Genomic DNA, 23,099 nt, shown 5'->3' with positions numbered 1-23,099 from the left:
GATGATAAGCAATAAAGCTCTGGAAGGTGATTGTAAAAGTAACCGACTGTCAGCAGCAGTCAGAGCTGCTGCTGCTTGGGCACTGCCACTTATTTGAATTTTTAAGACTTACAAAGACAGGAAACTTGCTGTCTTTCTCACAATTTAGTTTTTTTTTTTCCTCTTATCCTGCCAAGAAACAGCAAACGTCTTTGAGTCTTAACACAAAGATATCCCTGAAAGAAAAATGAATAAATTCTTTACTCCCCATTAGCTGCAAATACATTCTGATACCATCTTGGTGGTTTTATAAGCACATTCAGATGATTTGCTAGATGTCTGAGTTCACACTGTGGTGTTCTTTCAAGTTTGGGGCACAACACAATATGCCAGCATAAAAGAAGTGTATTCAAGAATTTCCTGACAGTTCTTGCAATAAATCCCACACTCTGTAATCTCTTAAGCATGGAAAGCACTTGAGTTTAACTAGAAAACGTGCATAAACACAGTTCCACATACTTAAGATTATCATCAACCTGCCAGTTCCCTCTTATCTGAGATTTTTTCCATTTTATTTCCTTTTCTTTATCCTCCTTGTGTACCAGTGCTTGAGCCCGTGATGACAGGAGATAGCAGGGGTGCAGTACAGAGCTATTGTAGCACAGCTCCCATCACTGAATCCCATAAAAGCCATCCCCTCCACAAGGCCAGCCTGCAGGCTCCAGGAGCAGCCTCCAGCTCCAGTTTTTAGGGCCAGGGAAAGGAGCACAGACTGAAAAATGGCAGGAATTTGGAGGACTATAACCTGTGTTAATATGGCAGCAAAATACTGCAGCCAAACAGCACCATCCTGCTCCAGGGGCTGTTCCCATATGTGTCCATACACATCAGCTGTGTCACCATATGCAGGTGTCACTGCACAGACACATCATCTGCTTTCTGAGTGTCTCCAGGTCCTCATGGAGCAGCCTGAGTCACTGACAAAATGGCACTCACACCCCAGCCCCTTTTCCACCACTTTAGGGAGCAGAGGACATCATGTCCCCCAACTGCTCTCTGCTGTCTCTGCAAGGGATTTTTCCCTTCCTTCTGATTCAAACGTAGCTGTTTATGATGAATATTCTCTGTTGCAAAGGGTTTTTACAGGGAGATGAAAAATCCCCTCTTTGATTTCGTGCTTATCATCCCCAACATAACAGAGCAGCGCAAATTCTGGGCTGCGTGAAGGATGGGGATCACACTTCTGGAATAACAAACATCAGCGCACTTCTGAGCTTCTCAGGAGCCTTGATTTCCTGAAACACGTTTCCCTGGAATGAAGAGAGAGCTGAGCTACACTGATGGGTCTCATATTCCAGAAATTGCTATCACAGCTTTTCCCTTTGATGTCTGTCTGCATCCTGATTGCACCAATCCCAGGTTGGAGGGGAAGGAAAGATGTTGTTGGCAAAAGGCTGCCTGGCTGGAATGGAAGTGGCACCACATCTTAACCCACTCTTGCCCCACCAGGAACACAAATCTCCCCAGGCAAGAGCAACATCACTTTGGTTCTGACTATACATCTTCATGGGGGAAATCTGTATTTTGGCTATTCTGGGTATAATCTAATTTGTGGGTAACATTAATCCAAACACTTTAAATCCCTTTTTCAGGCAGATTTTCTAAGGAAACAAGGTTTGCAAAATGCTGCATGGTGTCTGATCCTCTCAGTCCTGTTAGCACCGATAATTTAACCACTGGCCACCTTCAGCCAGGTTTGACAAAGAGCAGAGGTCTCAAAGTCATGCAACTTCTAAAAAAAATTCTGAAAACCAGTTCGAGGAATGTAGTAAATGCCCTCACCAAAGGAAAATCTAGAGTTACCTGCAAGTTTGGTCTGCTGGCCTTGTGTCTCTTGGAAACAACACTAATGTCTCCTGCCACTTGCCATTTGGGACTAGGCAGGAGGACTTTGAAGAAGGAGAAGCACAGGTGCTGCTGCAGGGAAGAGGGCAAGAAGGAACAAGAAAGTCAGCTGAGGTTTCACCAACTGTAGGATGGGGAGAAGCAGAAGACAAGTCTAAGCTTCATTAGGTCCACAGATGGTTTTTTTCTTGGACTTTTCTTTCTTTCCTTCCTTCTTGTTTGCCATATATACCTCAGTGTGTCTCAGAATTAAGGCAGCATCATTAGCCAGCAAAAGGGATCCAGCACTAACATTTCATTTTTTAGGATGCAGTACAAACTGAACAGATTCTGATCCTTGGATGCCATGAATTCCTGTGGCTCTTTGGAGGTCAGGGGTCTCTTCAGATTTACATCAGACCTCACCCAAAGTATCTGTGTGCATTTAGAGCTCAATAATGTGGGGGGATAATTAAAATTAATTAATTATAACTAAGCTGCAGAGCTGTTTTCTATGTTCAGAGCTGTCTTTTTTTTGATAACACACTCCTGAGTATGTCATGAGGAACGGCAGAAGATAAGTCCATCCTCAAACAGAGAGTGCACCATTCCTACCAGTGATAGGAGTGGTTGAATGGCCTTGGAATATTCAGAGGGAATAACAAGCCATGGAGACCCAGAGATCCTTGTACAAAGCACTCATATTATTTATAGATATATATATAGGTTATATATATTATAGTATATATATTTGTATTTAAATGAATACAAAGGAGATTTTTGACTTCTTAGCACTCCATTCTGGAGTTTTTTATCTCACTTTGGCTCCCACCAAGCAGGACTGTGCCAGGCTGGCTGCAGTTCTCCAGCTGAGAACAGGCTTCAGAAATAGTGGGGGCTGCCCACTGGCTCCCTTCATACAGGGAGGTCACTGCTGGTGGCCCTGTGGACACCCCCTGGCTCACCTGTTTGGGCTCCTCCTCTCTCACTCTCATTTTTATAAGCAGTTTTGCCAGATTATGTTTAAATGTGACCCTTTTAATCAGGTTACTCAGTGTAATACAAGCAAGATTATGATGAGATGGATGCTGTTATTGCATTACCTATTTTTATCTCCATTGATTCTCCTGGATCCTTCATGAATCACCCTATTGAAAATGTGACAGGTTTATGTCAGTCACAACAGGACTGTAACAATATTAGCTCCACCATGAATTCAGCATGACACCAAAATTGTGTCATACTTGACCTTATTTGATTTATTCGTGTACAGAATCAGAAGCTCTGTGCTAAGCTGCACAAAGCAAGGGAAGATTCTTTTCTAACAAGACATTCTTCTATATAAATAGTGGTTTGTGCTTTTATTGTTTGCTGCCCAAGCTCCAGCCATGTGATTATATGTAAATAATAATGCTATTTCTAGAAACTGTGACTACAAGACATTCCAGCTTTCCTATTCCAGCACCAGCTGGAATAACTTATGCACAATAGCATCGGTTCTTACTACAAACTAGTGAATTTTGACATTCTTTCCATGCCTCTGCCTTGCTGAGAACAAGCAGGGCAGAGAAGGAAACCTTTCCAAAAGTGGGAGACCTTGGCAAAATCAGCAGCTGGAGAAAAAGGAAATAGGAGGAGGCCTTCTCCCTCTGATTTCCTCAGACTAAGGGAATAAAGAATCTTCATGTGCAGTTTGGAGGAGCTGCAGTAAATTGCCCAACTGTTCTCTTCTGTGAGAATAACACACTTACCAGAACCTCATCACTATAAACTGCTGCAGCTCCATTGACTCTGGGAGAGGCAGAGCTAAAGTAGCCTTTGGGTCATTTGTTCTTTTTTTTCTAGGAAAAAGTGGTCTGCCCCTTAAAACAAAGGGCAGGGAGCCAGAAGAGATGATTTTGTACCCAATTTTCTCACAGATTTTCTGTAAGAACTCACAGATAAGAGCAAGGGCTTGGTTTTCAAAGAAGTTTTGCAGTTAATCTATTGAACTTAAAGCTCATGTCAGTGAAATTTCCTGGGGAAGAGGGATGGGAATTCATTGGGCTTTACATGTGGCCAATGAAGTTTATAACAAAGGACCAAGTTTTGAATCTTTGAAAGTCTGTGCCCACTTCCTGCAGCTCTGTCAAAAGTAGAAGGTGATTTTGAATATGATGCATGAGCTTCTCAGCACTACTTCACTTAGTAGGAATCAAGTCTCTTTCTAAGAACTGCAATAAAATGTGCTCTCTTGGTGCTGCAAACAGATGAGTACAAACATAAAAGTCTGGAATTCCAGCATTAATTAAAGCTCCCCAGTAAAGTTTGCTCTGCATCTCCTAAATTACCTGATTTAAATTACTTAAAAATCCCAGTTCTTACTGTGCAGATGCACAGTCAGCTGGCTTCACTGAGCAGCTCAGGCTCAACAACAGCAGGTAAAAGCCATCACACAGCTTCATCTATTCTTATTAGAAGTTGTTAAAATTATCAATTCCAATATAAATGCCATGGAAATTATATTTTTCAATTTTTCCGTATCCTGTCATATTCATGTACTCTCTCACTCTCTCTCCTCAACAGGACACGGGGAGAAAACTTGGATTAAAAAGCCAAGGGATGAAAGCTAAGCTAAGGAGATCACAGTCACTGTCATGGGCAAAACAGACTCCACTTGGGGAAAATAAATTTAATTTTTTTCTAATGAAAATACACTGGTTTAGTAAAGGCAAATTAAAACATCACCTTTCCCCCCTTAACCCAGACTCAGCTTCACAACTTCATTCCCAACTCCTCCACCTCCTCCCCCCCAAGCAGTACAGGGGGGATGGGGAATGGAATTGCAGTCACAGAATCACAGAATGTGACCAGTTGGAAGGGACCCATCAGGATCTTTGAGTCCAACTCCTGGTCCTGCACAGGACACCCCAAGAATCACCCCATGTGTCCCTATCTTTAAGATCCATTCCAACCCAGGCCATTCCATGATTCTGGGATTCCCACAGGACAGAGGGGAAAGTGCGGAGGATATGTACAGCTGCCCAGGAATAAGATTGCCCCGCTTATTGACAATGCATGGTAACAATTTAGTGCTCATAGAAATACCCAGGAACAAACATTTATAAAACAGCTCCCTGAAATGACCTCTGTGGAAAGTAAGAAAGGTGGGATTTCAGGGATTTCATCACCATTCCACTTAAGGGCTTGTAGAAATAAATTAGCACACAAGTCATCCTAAAACAGAAGCTGTCATATCAATCATTTAGGATTTAAATAAAGAACAATTCTTTTTTCTCTTGTCAGCTTGCTGTGCAAAGTGTTTTAATAAAACTGGATCCACTTGGTGCTATGTTGCTTTAAAGGAGGCGCCCACTCAGCTTCTCCCAGGGGCCTGTGTTAGGCACAGGGAGAAACAGAGAGGAGATCTCTCCACATTGGGAGAGCTGAGAGATGAGGGCTGGAAGCCAGGAATTCAGCCTGACAGGGGCATGCATCTGAGTAAAACAGCAGGGTGTAAATATTTCACTTGTTTATTTAAAATACATCTGTATATCACACATGCATCGGGCATCTACGGGAGGAGGCCTGCACAGATGAGAAGATAAATTTTTCCAGCTGGTTTTCCTTCATGACAGGTCTGATTTCAAGATGACAGCAGAAGGATTACAGTTTCCCCAACCACTTGCTGTTCAGGGCACATCCCACACTCAGTCCATCTGCAGATGCTCTTTAATGTCAGTACATGGATCAGCGACAGGACACGGTCCCCAGGGCACAGCCTGGCACCCTCAGAGAAAAGAGAAAGGCTTGGGCAGCAAAGCGTGCAGGGAGCCACACTGATGCACCACAGGTTCTTCATTTCAAAGAGAAAAATCCCCATTCTTCAGAAAACAGTGTTCAAAAATTTAATCTTCATTCAGTTCAATGGAGCAGCTCTATAATTTACAGCACCAGATAAAGCTGGAAGATGTAATGTGAAATATCTGAAGCAGCTCTTCCCCTGATTTAAAATGCACCTTGGGCAACAGAGCCTTAACTTCCCTCAGCATGTGTTTCTAGCAGATAAGTAAACAATTTGAAACTTTCCAAGATAGTTCCAGCAGGGAAAGCAGGAGCTCACTTTAGACTGCAGCTGCAGTGCCCCACTGATAAGGGTTTGGGGTGGCTCGATGGAGTTGAAAGGAAGCGGCTTCGGAAGAATAAAACCCTTTTTGTGTATGAGTTGTTGGATCAGAGATAGCAAAAAAGAAAGACATCATTTTTACACTAAAATTCTGCGAGTGGCCCTGGTGGCAGGATGGAATCCGACTCCAGAGCACGTGAGCAACTCCATGAGGGAAGGGGGAGAAGAAGCAGAGGGGGCAAGGCTGGGAGGCTCAAAGGTTCCCGTGCAGAGAAGCAAATCCACCCAATCCATCGAGCTGCATCGACACTCAGCTTCCTTGTAACTTCCTTATAAACTTCCTGCACAAAAGCTTCCCATCAACAAGTGCCTCTGGAAAACACCAGCAGGAGAATGTCTCATCCTTCTGTAGGGCCAGGCCCACAGGGAGAACAGCCACACCTGCAGGGATGGGTGACAGAGCTGGTGCTCCTGCATTGCCCTGGTGATCCTTGCTGGGCCTGCAAGGCGTGCGGGGAATGTTCCTGGCACTTCTGGTTGTCTTTTACACAGTGATAGGGAACTACACCAAAAGCTGTTCTTATAAACATCTACAATTAAAAAGCAAAACCCCAGAAGATGGGAAACATCCCACTAATGTTGACTGAGCAACATCCAAATCCCATTTTTGTTACCTGACTACATAATTACTCCTCGAGGTTTCTACCTCGCTTACTGCACTTCTTTACTGTAGTACTTTGCCTTTAATACTTTTAAGTGTGGGCAAATAAATTGGGGTTATAGCATTCTACTAACAAAGCCATTTGTTTGAGCCTGAGCACAGTTCATCACACAAAAGGCATTGGAACAATCATAAGTGAAAACAGCACAGCAGTGACTCGACGTCCTTCTTGTGCCCTGTACAAGATATTTACTCATTCATCTCCCATTCCAACAGACTATCAAAGATCATCTGTCTGAATTTTAAATAATTTGCTATGCTCTTTCTGAATTCTAAGATGAATAAAAGCAATCAAAACCAGAACAAAATAAATATTTTAATCAGAAATCGTAATTTTGTCTCCAAATTGTGGGGAAGAATTCTTAAGTGGCCTACTACTAGTTCCCTTAACAGTTCTCAATAGCTTGTAGCTATATTATTGGATGTGGACAGCTAACTTGCAATCCACTGGAGATTGCTGAAGTTATTCATCATGCATTTCCACTCCCCAGCCAACCTGGCAGTGACTGACAGTCTCTGGAAAAGTGGAGTACAGCTAAAAAACCTGACCTAACTCTTAAACAGCCTCCTCTGTGATCCTGACATAATCAAACCGAGTTTTACATATGTCACACTGTTGCTGCAGCAACCTGGCCTCCTCTCCCCTGACTGCTGATAGGCAGCCTCCGAGCTTGATATGGACTCAGATGCCTTGGGATTAATCCCTTGGGACAACTCCAGAGAATTCAGGATTAATTTGCAGTTCCTCGAATATGAAGGGACTATTTCACGGCAACTACTCCTCACATTCCAGCAGGCCTGACTTTCCCCTTCATGACCTTTACAGGAATGGCTGGGCTGGCACAGGGCCCCCAAGATATTCAGGAGAAAGTCGTTTGCACCGTGGGAAGAAGGCCTGAATTGGCTTTGGCTTCTCCTGTATTTTTTCTTGAACATAAGCAGAGAAAAGATAGTTTTTGTCAAAGTATAAGTTGCATTCTTGGGGGTTGTTTTCTAATTTTCAGTTCTCCGTATCTTCATCAGGCATAAGATCAAGACAGTGAAAGCCAAGGATTCTAAGCACTGGGATGTGTCTTTCCTGAAGCCAGAGTTAATTCCTAGCTAGCATGGCTATGGGATTTTATAAGGACACCTGCAGTTTTGAGAAAGACTTCAGTAGTTTTGATGGTACAATCTCACCCCTGCAAAAGGCTTGAATGCTCTGAAAGCCTCTTTCCAACTGCTCAGACTTTCTTGGAGTGGAAGAAGGAAACACTGTGCTGGAACAAACATGATGCAAGAGAATGAGTCAGGGCAATTCTGTATTTTCCTGTGAGTTAAAGACTAGTAAATTACTTAACTCCCTTCCCAAGTTACATAACACTCTTCTGCAAAGGGTTTAAGGGACAAAATGCTTCTCTGTTTAAAATATATGTAATTGCACAGGGCATGTGTGCCATAGTGGAGAAGCCTGTGGGAGTTCCAAAATAGGAGGGGAAAAATTGGAAATTCTCCTGTACTCTAAGGGTGTCCATCCCTCCCTAAGAGTTACCACGCCTGACCTTCAGCAGAACTCCCTTTGCTGAGCAGATGCAAAGCCAGAGACTGGGCAGGACATGGCAACAAGTGCTGAAAAGATGCTCAGGAGAAACCCGAGCAGGAAAAAGGCACTTCCATGGATGTTGGTGGCCTCTGAGAGGCTTCTGGCTGAGGTCAGATACACCACCTAATACTAAGCCACTACCCAAATCAGGAGAGGAAGGCATGGGCTCTCCTTCTTCAGAGAATCCTCCCGTGCTGGGGGGGAACCTTCAGCACCGTCTGCTTGCACTGCACATCCAGGGCTGGGCTCCAGGTGTGGGCAAACCAAATGGTTCAGGCCATAAAACCCCTCCCTATAACTTGATTAGTTAAACACACTTAGCACTGATTTCTTCAGGGGCAGTGCAAACCTTCAGCTAACACACAAACTGCAAAGAAATGTCCCAGCTGGGATGCAGTGGGCAGAGATCTGGGGCGATGGCTCTCAGAGACCTGGAGTCACTCCCAGCTTTGCCATAAATTTGCCAGCAAAACACTGAAGTTATCTGGCCTTGGCTGCCCCAATCAGAACACACACCTGACTGTGTGTGTCTGGTGAAGCACCCTGAGCTCTGCTTTAGAACATCTCAGTGCTGGTGTTATTCATTACAGTTCTGGTTGAAATACGACATGAGACAAAGCAGGAAGGAAATTAGTTCAATACAACCTTCCATCACATGGTAATACCCCAAAAGCACCAATTTCCATAATTATATTTCTAATTATATGATTCAAGAGTATGAGTCTATATAAAAGTATATACAGCTTTTCTCCTCAGAGCTGTCTTGCAGAATCATGCTAAACCTGATTTATATAATCAATTTTTTCCTTTCTTATAGCTACTTAATGTTGTTCTTTTAAAATAGTTTTTTTCCCCAAAAAACCCTTTGATCCACAGCATACACCAATGTCTCTTCCTCCTTATTCTGCCCAAAACATTTAGAACTGAAAAGCTTGCATTACTCACAGTGTCCTGAGTGGCTCTGACTATATTTTAGCATGCTTGATCTTTTAAAAGAAAAAAGGTGTTGGGTTTTTGTTGGTTTGGGGTTTTTTTTCTCTGAAGGAGAGCGTGCAAAACCACAGTGATTTTAAGGTCTCAGTGGTGTACCCCTGAATTCAGGGGGGCTCTGTCCTTCTCCACCTGAGAGCCAAAGCAAAGCCTCAGCACCCATGTGACACTCCCAGACGGTGTCCCTTGGCCATGACAGCCATGGCATGTCTCACTGCTCCTGCATGTGTAGGGACTACAGTGATTTTTGCACATTTGCTCACCCCAAACAAGCCCTGCTGTGTATTTCTGGAGATGCTTCTGCACACTGACTGTCACTTCCACCTCCTCAGCACTGCAGCAGGACCCCTGTGCCTCTCAGCAATATGGAAGGATTCAATAGGAATCAATGTGCTGTAAACAGAATTTTCCTTAAAATAGCCCCAGTTTGCATGTGCAGATCCGATGGCACGGCGTGGGAACAATTTCAATGCTAAAGGAATTTATAACTCTCCTCTTTTAAACTTGTGCTGGTGCAGCCTGAAAGCTCAAGGGAAAAAAATAAAAAGCAAACAACTAGGAGGTGTGATTGTAAAAAACCTGATGGACCCAAGAAAAGAAGCTCAAAACCGAGCTTTTGACACAGTTCTAACTCTTTGTTCATACTGCTGGGTCATAGAAATGATTCACACTTCCCAGTGTTTGTGCCACCCTAGTTTAGTGTCTTGTACAGGTGAAGCTGTAAAGATAATTTAAGGAACCTTCTGGACTGTCAGAGGAATTCAAAAATTCAAAAGAAAAAAAAAAAGGAAAAAAGAAGATAGTTTAGCAGCCCTATCAGATCCTCACTCCCCCAGCTGAAATGAAAACAATGCCTATTTGGAATAATGAAAGAGTTTTAATTTTGAATTTGGATTTTGCTCAGGGAAAGAAAGCAAATTCATCATTTGAAAGCTAATCATTTTCTAGATAATACCCTATAACCTTCAGCAGAAAGGGAGAGGGGAGGGTAATAACATTCCCACTGCAAAGCTTTCCCGAAATCATAAACTCATTACTGCAAACTAAAATCTAAAGTCAACCAAAAACTAGGACATACTGGGCTTGCAGGTTACAGATCCAAAGCTGTGGAGTAAAACTAATCAGTTCTTGGATAGGATTTTTTTTTCCCTGCAGTACAATCTATAGTCTAGTTGGTCAAATCAAGCCTTTCTGAGAAAAGAAGATTAGAGGCAGTTGTTTAAAGTATTGGAGGGGGAGCAGGATTTAAGCTTTATTACCAACCAGGATATACAAAGCAGACTGTAATGAAAAAACAGCATTGGGATTGTATTTGCAGCCTGAATGGAAAATGTTGAGCGAAGGCAGGGCCATATGGAGGAGCTTATAGTTCCAGCAAGAACTGATGCCGAGGCAAATGCCCTCTGAATAAGGGAAATTAGGGGTTATGGGCAAGTCATGGGAATTAAAAATAAAATTATTGCACCTGAACACTACAAACAGGCTGTTAGGCAAGAAACGAAGTTCAGAGAAACTGCCTTTTATTTTTATTTTATTTATAAGGAATGTTCCTCCTGCAACTGTGCGTGAACCGGAAAAGTGCTCGGCTAAGTAACAACTGCTTCGCATAAACAAAATATTCCATGGAAAACTCTTATCCTTTGGCAAAACCTCAGCAACTGCACTGTTTTGAAGATTTTATCCTGCATTTTGTGAAGATCTGAGCTGTCTGAACCGCTGCACATGTGTTACATAAATGCACTTGAAGCCCTGGAGAACCACAGCAGGATGCCCTATTTACCGGCCCATCTGGAGCTCCACGGATGTGTTTAGCACAGGGGCACTTTAGGATACACTTTGCACGGGTTAAGAGAAAATAATAAAATACCCCAGCACAGGTATCAGTGCCCCGGGTTGCTTCCATTTCATTTTCCTACAACCCACTTGGTTTTTCACTGAGATGTGAAGCTCTCCGTGGTGAACCACGGACCTCCCGTGCCGTGAAATGCAGGACTACCATGTCTTTGTTAGGTATTATTCACCTTTTTATCTCCCTCAGCATGGCCTCTACCATCCTAACTCTGGTCCAAGCCAGGCAAATCCAACCTTGCTTCTTTAGTTTTCACTGTCTGCTCTCAGGACCTTTTCTTTCTTGTTCTCCACCAGCTTTTACAGACAAGTGGTCCAGGACAGCAGCAACTCAAGCTCATAAAACAAGAGCTAAACACACACAGGACCTGATTTGGCCAGCATTCCTTCAGAAATATTTGCAGGAAAATAGTTTTCTCCTCAGTGTAGAATGAGGAAATTTAGGTAAATTGTATCACAGTGAACTGATAAACCACTGAGTATTCGGGATCCAGTGAACAAAGTGTATTTAATGTCTCATCATCTGGTGATAAAAATGTAGTCCAACTTCCTATAACATCATAAAATAGACTAACTGGCAGACATCTAGTAAGAAAAACTTCTGAAAACTAACAATTTTCATGATGTTCAAGTATGATAGAGACTTTCCAGGAAGGGTTTTTGCCGTGTCACACTGACAAAGCTCAGATGTGCATTAATATCACTCCCTTCACAAACCTAAATCTCAAAAAGAGTTGGCAAAAAGTAGCAAATTTGCAGCAAAAATAATGAGGTTTCTCTCTTTATCATCCTCATGAGGTGGAAATGGTGATATCACAGAGGAAGAGAACTCACAGCTTTAGCCCTACTTGGGGAAGTACAGGCATAGATCTTAAAATCTACATTGACATTTTCAACTTATATAAAACTGTATTTTGTGGGTTAGGTTGACTTATGTGTACTTGGTTTAAATCTAATATTTCTCAATTGGAGAGGAACATTATGGGGCTAATTCTGCACTGTGGAAAACACAATTCACTAAATCCCTGGGAATTTTGCTTAAGTAAGGAATAAATCAGTGCAGAGTATGAACCTGTACTTAAATATTCCATTTAACTACAGGAACACACAAATTACTGAAAATTACTTCTGGTACAAACTGAAGGGTTTCTATTTCATCACCTACAGCAACTCCTACAAAGTCTACTCATTTGTTCATCTCCAGGAGCTGTTAATTTTAGAGATAATTGCAAGATTCACCCAAGTAACTTCCCGCAGGTATTTGTTGAAAACTGCCACGTTCTCTTTTTAATTAACTTCAGAGCTTTGTTAATAACTTGCTATTGGTTAGTTCTAATCCAGAATGTAGCTCCAATGAGCTACATCTATAAATTTTCACATAATATTCCTGAATGATATTCTTACAACCTGTTCAGAAACTGTAATGGCCTTAAGGACATCCAGTAAGAAATGAGAAAGCTCTGGATCCAGAATTAACAAATGAATTATTCTGTTGTTGCTGAGATTTCTTTGGAAGCTGTTTCTGCAACTTAACACCTGCTTGAGTTAATTTTTATTCTTCCTTGTATTTCATGTGTTTTATACGAGTAGGATAGATAAGAAGGTTAGGTTACTCAGTGCAAAAACTAGGAGCTCCTTGGTAATAAATCAAAAATATTAGGGTCATGAACTTTAAATATACCTTTATATAACATAGTCTAGTGGGTAATATGTAGATAAAGATGGTGTTTCCTTGGACAGCTCCATAAGTTCATGTATCAAGGGAAAAGCTTTTTCACATGGTTGGGAAAGAAATACTCAGTAAGATATTAACATTTTATTTTATTACCTGAAACTGAAAACTGTATCTTATCTCCAAATCAATTACTTTTATCCTAACGAGTCAGTTTTACTGATCACATTGTCATCCCTCATTTTCTTGTTTTGAGGGCTAGAATAGGAGTCATTAGCTACATGCTGAAAAATAGCTAAATTCATATTGCTTACATGTCCTTTCTCAGCTAATTAAATACCAACATGAGAATCCATTTATTTGTATTATACGCCAGAACAAAAAATAATAATAATTTTAAAAAAAGATCTGAAAGCTCCCTAACAGTGAAAAATCCAATTAAACTCTCAGTGTATTAATTGGGGTGCAAACTGCTGCGCCATTGTATAGCAGCGCTTTCCCTTCCTTAATTAACTAAAACGCGGAGAAGAAAATCTGATGGCTTAATAGCAATTTCTTCACTGTCAGAAACGCTTTGGGATGATTTTATTATGTTATCACAAAGAGTGTTGGAGGAGTTATTGCCATTACTTCTCTTTGTCACCTCCCAGAGTGACAGACTCCGTGGAGGAACTCGCTGCTGTTAACGGATGTGAAGGATTAATATTTTATAACATCATTACTTTATAGGCAGGATAACTATAGCAATAAGAATACATTTAATATTTTATGCATTCACAGCCACGTAACACACATGGAGCATTTATTCTGCTGCACATCTCCCCGGATGGGTGTTTGGTTGCTGTGATTGAAAGCTGAGCAGCTTGTCACACTTATGATTCTTTATATCGTGGTGGAAGGAGCAGGGGGGACTCAGCATCACTGTGTGCCCTGACAGAGGGAATCCAAACCAGAAATACATTCAGACCTTGCAGCACAGGGTCAACACACCACACAGAGCGATTTTAGGGAAAAACGACATGGGCAATTGCCCGGGAGCCTTGCTGGACCCAACAGAAGCAGCACAGAAGTTATGCAGTGGAGAGGGTGCCAAAGGGAGGAGTGCAGACCCCAAAGCTCTGCCTGGGTCACTGCAATGCTGACGCCGAGGTTTTAGTGCATTTAGGCTGTACTCAAGCAACTGTGCTCCCCTTTAAACTCAGGTATGCTCCTTCTTCCTTCAGAGGCTATTCCCTTGAAAAGGAAGTTCAGGCAGCCTGGCAGCAAGGATGCTTGGGATGTATTTCCAAATCATCCCACTGGGTGCTGGTGGCTTAGTTATTTGAACAGGGTTTGTTTCCTTCCCCGAGTTTCCTTGGCCCTGAATTCCCCCGTTTGTGGGATCGCACAGCTCTGTGTTTCGTGTGCTCTGTGCATGTGCACGGACATCACCCTCGGCTACGCTGCAGCGGCGAGCGGAGAAACAGCAAACTCCACCTGAATCCTCCGGGGAAAAGGGAGCACACTCTGAACAGGGACAGTCAGGAACTTAACACAGATTTTCAGCTGCGAGGTGCTGAGTGCCCTCAGCTTTGCTCCCTCTCACCCCGCTGGTGCTGCCTTTGCCCCGCGCTTTGAAGGACTGTGCACTGTGCCCCTTAATTTATTTAAATGTTTTAGTCACCTTTGCTCTCTGAGCACATGAGGAATGATGCTTCCATTTGATGTTTAAAGGAAAGCTGAGTGGGGTTAACGCTTGCCAGGTCAAAAGGCATCAATCTTTAGCTCCGCACAGGAACATGCCTTTGGGAATTGCGGAATGCATCTGCCCAGGCGGCATAAACAGCTTCTTCCCTCTCTTTTTTTTTTCCCCTCTCTTTTTTTTTTTTTTTTGCCTCGTGTTCAGTGTTTGTCAAGCAAAAGAGGGATAGACAGAAACAGAAGTGTGGCAGATTCTGCCTACATCTTTCCCACAGTCTTTCCTAACCCCGAACTCTTGTGATACTTTGTATTCACTATCGCACTTGACTGACACAAGAAACCCACTGTAGGGAGCGAGGCTTCCTGTGAACCGAGCCCCGTTTCCATGGTGCGGAGTTTTCTACTTAAAAAAATAAATTCCTGTTTTCCGGAGCTACACCTCCGTGTAGCCCCGGGAGGGCAAACATCCCCATCCTACAAGGTTTCCCTTCCCATGCCACAGCCGCTCGTTCTCCGGTCACACCCGGGAAACCCGCGGTGTATTTTAAGGTCACTGAACCATTCCTGCGGCGGTGTGTGCCCGGTTTTGGGGGCTCCTCACAGTGGAGCGCCCCAGCGCTGCCACCCCCGCGCCCAGCCCCGAGCGGCTCCGGTCGATGCTCCGCCGGGATGCCCGCGCCCAACTCCCGCATCCCGCCACCGCTCACCGCGGCAAACTTTCGGGAGCGGAGCCCGCGGAGACCCGCGGATCCCAAGCGGCGGATCCCGGCAGCGGAGCCCGACAGCGGAGCCGGGCAGGGAAGCGGAGCATCCCCGAGCTGGAGCAGCGGAGCCGGGCAGGGAAGCGGAGCATCCCCAAGCTGGAGCAGCGGAGCCGGGCGGAGAAGCGGAGCATCCCCAAGCTGGAGCAGCGGAGCCGGGCACCCCCAGCCCCGGAGCGGTGGCTCCCCGAGCGGGAGGGACGCGGGTCCCGCTGCCCGGCACAACGCGCTCCCCCGCAGGATGGGAAGATCCCCGGAGCCCCCCGTCCCTCCCGCAGCCCCCCGGCACTCACCGATCCGCAGCACTTGCTGGGCGCTCCGGGGCAGCCCCGCCGAGGCGCAAAGCAGCACGAAGAGGAGCCCCCCGCCACCGCCGCCGCCCGGGGCCGTGCGGCGGGGCCAGCGCGGGCCGAGGGCGCTCGCCATGCTCAGTTCATGGGGGGCCCGGCGGGCGGACACCCCCGGCGGGGCCCATGGCGCGGGGGCTCCGCGCTCCCGCCGCCGCTGCCGCGCTGCCCTCGCCCCCCGCCGCCGCCGGCAGCGAGGGAGGGGACGGGAACGGGAATGGGGACGGGCGGCTCCTCCCGCGGGGCGGCCCCGGGCGGGGCCAGGCGGGGTCGGGGATCCGCGCACTCGGGCGGGCACGGACGGACAGACACAGAGCGGGGCTGCTGCTCCCCGGCACGGCCCGACCCGCACTGGGCAGGGACGGGGCAGGGACAGACGGGGGGACAGACAGAGGGACAGTGACAGAGCACTGGGACAGCTGCCCGGGGAGGGCGCAGAGTCTCCCTGTCTGGAGGCGTTCCAAGCCCAGTTTCCACCTGGACGCGCTCCTGTGTCACCTGCTCCAGGTGCCCTGGCAGCGAGGTTGGACTGGTTGATCTCCAGAGGTCCCTCTCAACCCTTTTCAATCACTATTCTGTGATTCTGTGATTCTGTGACAGGGACAGAGCAGAGACAGACAGAGGGACGGGGACAGGGGCAGGGAGAGGTGCAGAGCTGTCCCTGTCCCACCAGCCGGCTCGCCCCGCGTTGTGCTGTCCGGCCCCCGTGGGTCTCCCCCCGCAGCCCCTTCTCGGCCTGGGAGAAGCTTTTTCCGCCCCCGTGCCCCTCAGCCCCGCAGCTCCTGCCCTTTTCCCTCCTGGCTGGACGGGGCTCTGGCGGGATGCCATGTACAGGGCAGCTCCCTCCTGGCCTGGGTGATGGGGCACAGGCTGTGGGACACCCGTGGGGAAGAGGTGGAGGGCAGGGTTTCTGCACTGTGTTTGCTACCCTGGACCTCTGCAGCCCAGGGGGGGACAGGAGACATGTCCCCTCAGTGCACGTCCCCAGCAGAGGGACAGCGGGGCTGCTCACCTGGAGTCACGTGTTCACAAAGTTCAAGGACGAAAACTCAAGGCCAGTTTTGAGCTGTCCATCACAGGCCAGCAGGTGTGTCCCACTGTTCTCAAATAATTTTTTTTATCTTGTTTTTAAAGGTTGAGTGAAACCCAGAGCGCTTCACTACAAAGTAAACATATGGGTCCTGAGCTGATCCGAAAAAAGCAAAAACCACAAGGGGACAATGACTCCCACCTAGCAACAGAACTAAAATTGCATAGCTGAGATCCAAAATTGAAATCATTTAAATTTGTTTACTTTGTATTCCTCTCCAGCCTGTCTAACTATTGTTCCAGAAATTAACTCCTCGGAGCAGTCGCAGCACATGCTGAAGTGCAATGGAAATAAAAGCAGCTACATTATATCTCCCAGTCAGCCTCAAATGGCTCCTGAAAAGCCTGCCTCTACTGTTTACACAGCAATTTAGGCTGTTCAGGAGTTCTCACTACCAAGATTCCCAGCCAGGATCCTGGTTAGTGCCCCTCTTTGCATTTCTCATGGCATATTTTACGTGCGTCATGGGGAATTTTTGCCCACAGTGTTTATTTTTTGTTTGTTTACCTAAGAGGCATCCTTTCCTTGGGAACAGAGCATGTTCAACAACTACAGTGTGTGCTCTGGTGTAGGAGGCACAGAAGGAACCCACCAGGCCACCCTGGGCTGCACTGAATGGCTCAGTGACTTTGGCACAATTTTATAACCTGTCATTGCCTTTCAAATATGTAGGAGAAGGCAGAACCTCCTTCTGATGGGAGTGGGAAACCTCATCCCCTGAGCGGGGAATAATAACAACCCCCCCTTGGGACACATATTTGTCTGCTGCCTTTGCAGGGCAAGGAGTTCAGGCTGCACCAGCAAGTTCCATTTTCACAGTCGTGCTGGCATGGCAAATAACAGTGACACAGCAGCAAGGACTGCTTCCCAAGGGGAAGCCACATCAGTTCCACTTGTCTGAGAAATTGTACTGTTCTAAAAGGAAAAAAATAAATAAATGAAAGTGTTTCCTCAGGAAAATGCACCTACTGGTATTTTCAGAACTGTAAACGGGTTCCTGGGAAATTCAGACACCACAATGCTGCATTGAGATAAAAAGTTTGACCAGAACTATAATCTTTAGGAAATAGCACTGGTTTGAGTGTTTTGCTTCTTTGAAGCCCTTAAGGACACGGACTGAACAGAAGGGGCAAAGTGGGAGCTCAGTGATGATGCACGAGGGTGGCAGAACTCTGCAGATATTTGCTACCAGTAGGAGAAACAGGAGCAGCTCCAGCTCAGCAAACCCCCCTTGTGACAGGAGCTGCTCACAGGGAACTGGAAACAGGCACTGGTTTCTGCTCCAGGATGCAGCTGAGAGTTCCCCAGGCTGTGTTCCATAGCTTCATAAGGCTTTTCAAAGGTTATGGAAAAATCGAAGTCGTCTCTGATGCTGCAAAGACTGGCCAAGCTTTAAAATCAAAAATAGTCCATTTGCTACCATGAAAGGTCTCTTTTTCTCAGTTTTTCAGCTTTCATTTGTGTATATGACCCCTCTGTTGTGCACTGGTCAGAGAAGACAGGAAGTGGAAGGTTCTGTTTTCAGAACTTTTTACTGGAAGACTGATGGTGGGAAAGAACCTTAAGCCATCCACTTTGAGATTTATAACATTTCCTTTTCTCGAAATAGTTCTGAAAAACATCTTAGAATTAGAAATGGGACATTTTGAAACACAAAAGAGCAGAAAAAAATTTTGACTCACCAAAATTTTCCTGCGAGTGTTCTCCAGGTTTCTGGTTTTACAGTAGGTTCTAATCCATCTGGTTCTTCTGTTGCTTGCAATGTAGTAATTCACCCAGTAAACTCCACCCCACAAAATCAAGGCATGTTTTACAGGGAGTGTTGCTTTATTTCTGGCTGATATTTTAAAATGAGAAGTCTCAATACGGTTCATCTTGCTGGTCTCCATTTATCAATGTTCTCAAACCTTTAAACTTCTTTTGGAGTGTGCTCAGAAAGTGGAGGGGAAAAGCCCAGGTCTCTTGCCAATCTTTTTTCTTCCAGCTAAGCAGGTTTGAATGCCCTGAACTTTAATATGTAAGATGTTGTTCAGCTCTTACTGGTGCCATGTTTGCTTGTTCATTGATTGCATTGCCTTTATTTAGATGAATTTATTAGTAAGATGTGTTGGAATACCCTTGGAACAAAAGATAGGGTGGATAATAAAAATATGTTCTTGTCACATGGCACATTAATATTATAAATGGTGACAGAGTCCTTTCCACAGGAATTTGAAGTCTTTTTTCTTGTTTCACAACATGAAATTCCAGTTAGATATAATGTGTAATTATTATGGAATTTGCAGTTAAATAATACTTTTAGGCTAAGAACCGAAACCTCATCAGCTATCAGGGCCTCATGATTGAACCTGGGGATGTAAACCAGCTCCTTCCCATTTTGTACCCATTTCAGGATTCTGATTTGAATTCGGGAGTGGTCAAAATATCAGAAGGACGAGTGCATGCAATGTGTAGGGAAATCTGGCAGTTTTCCAAAAAATTCTCAATTTCTTGGTCAAGTTCTGAGAAATTTTAGCTGTGTTCTGTTGCCCTCAGGACTTTAACCAGACTCTGGCCAGTCAAAGATGCTTTCCTACAGAGTTGAGGAGAGGAGAGAAAAAAAAGGAGAGGAGAGAAGAGGACAGGACAGGATAAGACAGGGTAGGACAGGACAGGAGAGAGACAAGAAATCTGATCTGTGGAGCAGAGCTGGTGGATGTGAGTGATGGAGAGAGCTGCTTGAGTGGAATTATTCCAGATTCCCATGACATACCTTCAATTTTGGTTTATTCGAAGTCAAAGAATACTCTTATAATTCCCCCCCCCTCTCCCTTTACCAGAATGTTACCAAAACACCACTGAATTCCATGTAGGTGAGGAGGTTACATCTATTTTTAAACTTAAAAATGTTCAGACCCAAGTACTTTAGCTGAAGCAACATAATACCTAGGAAAGCAAATACGAATTATTCTCCCTAATGAGAACAGCACAGTGATTACAGCAAGTTCAAACACCACATTTTAAAAAAAGCTCTTTTTTGGGTCAAGCGTTCTCTTTATTTGTGTTCCCAGACCCATAAATGCAGTTGTCCCCTTTTCAAAGTCTTTTCACTAAAAATGCTCCAGTGAAACTCTTAACAAACTAACATTGATCTCCTCCATTGAACCAGTCTAACATTAATCTGCAAAACTGCTTTTCCCTGACCTGTAGATACTTTTATCCACCACACTATTTAGCTGAAAGACATAAATAACCTGCAACTCAAACTCAAGCCACTGGAAACCTTTCTCAGCCAAAGACTTACTACATTTTTTTTTCTCCAATATGTGTTACACCAGAGACTTTTTGAACAAGAAAACTCCCACTGTGTAGACAGAGAGAATCTTTCATCAAAGAAGGGACTTTTATTGGTCACTTTTGTAGAAATCTAGAAAGTTCCTCTAAAATGAGTGGAGTCAGTATAAGCTTCCAAGCAATGCTTCTGCCCTGAGAAGCTCTTGTCATATTTGCTTTTTACAGAAGAAATAAACCCCAAAAACCAAGAACCTTTTAGCAGATAAGGAGAAGGAGAGAAGAATTACTACTAGTTTTCCTAAACTGCTCCATTTCCTCAGTGTATATTCCTCTTTTCTGCCTTCAAGTTACTATTAATTATGAGTAAGCTGGTGGGGTAAATTAACACTCGTTTCAAATCTCTACCAGTATCATTTAAATATGTCCTAACTCATTTTTCTACTTCCACACTTATTTCAAAAGGGAGGTTTATATGTCAAAAAGAGAACCTTTATTACTGCAGTGCCCCAGCACCGACGAAATGAAGTGGGACCTGAGGGAGAAAGGATGTTATGAATCTGCTATTTATTTGTAGGCTTTTAGTCCAGGCATTTTAGCCCTTTTTTCTACTCCTCCACAGATGTGAATCGGAATTTTGGTAATAAAAAAATCCTCTGCTGCTGAGGAAACACTCTAAGTCTGCTCACAGGAATGAATGTTTCAATTTAAACATGTGTGATATATGTGCTCTGATAGCTCACATCACCATTTACATTGCACCTGGCACGACTAAACTCAGGGACAGCTGTAGTTCTTGTTTTTAAATGTCTGCACTCTAAGGATCTGTGTTTGTTCTGTGAATGTTCTGTCTTTCACTTGGCATTTGCATGATCTATTTTATATATCCACAAACGATGATGCTGTCTGTGATAAAAACAATATATGGCACTATGTGTACAGATAAACAGGTTTAAATTTATCTATCAGCAGAAAATTGAAAAGACACTTAGAATATTTTAAGATTTGTATATTACACACTTGCTTATATAGAAAATATAATCTATGTATATATTATAAATAAATGTGTAATTTTAATCATGTGTTACTGGGCGTTATTTATTTCTATTTACTGGTTGTTTTGTGGGTTTGACAGGGCCCCATTGTGGCAGGAGCAGTGCTGGAAATGAAGCAGCATTCACCTCTGTGCCACCCCAGCCCTGCTCAGAACTCCACAACCATCTATTAACAGACTCCCACCTCCTCTCCCTGGGTGTGAGAGGAATTGGTTGAAGGCAGAATTGCTTGTGCTTCTTCCCCACTTCAATCACTGGCCACAAGGAGATCCTCTCCCCTCTGGGAAAAGCTTAGAGTAGAAAAAGTAGATGTATGTGCTGCAAAGCAGGCACCACACTCCACATGCACTGTCATGGAGAACCTGGAAAAGCTGCTTGTGCCTCCCATTTTTTCCCTTATGTTGGTCATGCTTCATTTTTCTTCAGAGTTAGCAGGAATACTAGAGGAGTAAATTAGGAAATAAGTGTCAAGGACAGAAATAAAAGGAAGCCTATCAAGAAAGAAGGATGGAGGGGAGAACTGGGAGTCCAAGAAGGAAAGATGAAGGAAGAAGACAGACAAGTGGAGCTGCAGTGGAGGCAATAAGGAGACAGAAATCATTTGGCATTGATATGTCTCAGAAACAGCACATTTTTGTGGCTGCAACCCAAGGCTCAAGGAGTCCCTGAGCTGGGTGCAGAGAGTTTGGCACGTGGCACAGAGGAAGGAGAAGGATTTTATTCCTTGGGGTATGAAGAGGGAGCTTTCAGCAGCAATCCCATTTGTACTTTCCACAGCGCTACTTGTGGTGAAACAGGACCCACCTGGGGGCTCTCCCTGTGCTTCATTATTTATCAGTAAAATCCTGGCAGCTTCATTATTGATAAATAAGCCATGGCCTTTGCCAGGAGCTTCATTATTAATAAACAAGTCATGCCCTTTGCCAGGAGCTTCATTATTGATAAATAAGCCATGCCCTTTGCCAGGTCTGCAGCAAGGGTGGATCTCAACGCTGAGACAAGTGCCTGTGGTCAGACAGCAGTGCTGCAACACCACCCAGGCTTGGGTGGGCTTGCAGAAACTCCCTTGGCTCGTACTCCTCCATTTTCAGACAGGAGTCACCGGTATGTACTTGTGTCCCTGCACTTTTCTTTGTGCAAAGAAGTCCAAGATGAAGATGCACATCATCCAGCCAGTCTGGACTGCCCTGGGTCCATAGGAGCCAGCCCTGCACGCAGCTCCTGCAGGGATTTACCCCACTCTGAAAGCAGGTTGAACAGACAGTGTGAAAGGGAAGTCTGGTCCTCCCCTTGCAGCTGAAATCACAGTGGTTTTGCTGGGACTGAGACTGAACATTTAACTTCCAGCTCTGTTTGGCTCCTTGGGGGACTGCCCATTCCATTGACTTCGGGGTTTGGAACAGGATCTCCAATATTCTGATGTTGGAAGTAAGCTTCTCATCTAATGTACTTCCTGTAATTACAAAAGGAGTTCTACATGAACACAATTCCAGTGTTAAATGCAATCAAGTTGAGGAGATTTCCTTTCAGACTCAGCCTGAAGTTCCTGTGTACAGACAAATCGTGTTATCCTAAAGCCTATGCCTTAATGTGATGTTCTTTTATGGCTTTCTTAATAACCCCAAACCAACCCAAACTGCATTTCTGTAAGCAACTTGGATATATTTTTAAAGTGACTCTCCTCTGCAGTGCCCAAATTAAATTTAAGCTGCTCTAGTGCATCTGTGAACCAATTTCTTGCATGCTTTGCTTTTTGCCTCTCATACAGCTAATGTTGCTGAGGACTTTGCTTTTAGCATTACATTGTGAATTGAAAACAGCCACATTGCCTGTGCTCTCCACTCCTGCCTGTTTTGGGTGGGTTTTTTGTCCTGCCTCCTGCCTAATTCACATTCTGTCCACTCCATTGTGTTGCTGCATGAATGCTCTCTGCAACCAGCTGATGACTTGCCCATTATTTGACCCACTAGAAGCACTTTTCTGTAGGGAACAGAAGAGGATAATAATAATTTCAGCCAAAACCTCTATTTATTTTTTTTTCCCGTGTTGTGTCAAAAAATTCAGGCTGGTACCATCCACTGCTCAAATGCCCCTTTGGGGAAGGCACTGTGTGTA

The 23,099-nt window shown here is 44.5% G+C and overlaps 1 protein-coding gene across 2 annotated transcripts in view; it reads right to left on the bottom strand.

Moving 5' to 3' along the window:
- Positions 1-15,717, bottom strand: part of GRIK1 (glutamate ionotropic receptor kainate type subunit 1) — a 121,945-nt gene extending 106,228 nt beyond the window's left edge. The window contains exon 1 of one of the 2 annotated variants that reach the window (XM_027699799.1): positions 15,516-15,717. In XM_027699799.1, coding sequence (XP_027555600.1) covers positions 15,516-15,648 — 133 coding nt within the window. In that variant the 5' untranslated portion in view covers positions 15,649-15,717. The remainder of the gene's footprint in view (positions 1-15,515) is intronic. The other variant, XM_027699798.1, reaches the window with a different exon arrangement.
- Positions 15,718-23,099: the final 7,382 nt, after the last annotated feature.

The sequence above is a fragment of the Neopelma chrysocephalum genome, unplaced genomic scaffold, assembly GCF_003984885.1.
Source record: "Neopelma chrysocephalum unplaced genomic scaffold, ASM398488v2 Primary Assembly neopelma1_141, whole genome shotgun sequence".
In the NCBI taxonomy this organism is placed as follows: domain Eukaryota; kingdom Metazoa; phylum Chordata; class Aves; order Passeriformes; family Pipridae; genus Neopelma; species Neopelma chrysocephalum.
This window is presented reverse-complemented; position numbering and strand designations above follow the sequence as displayed.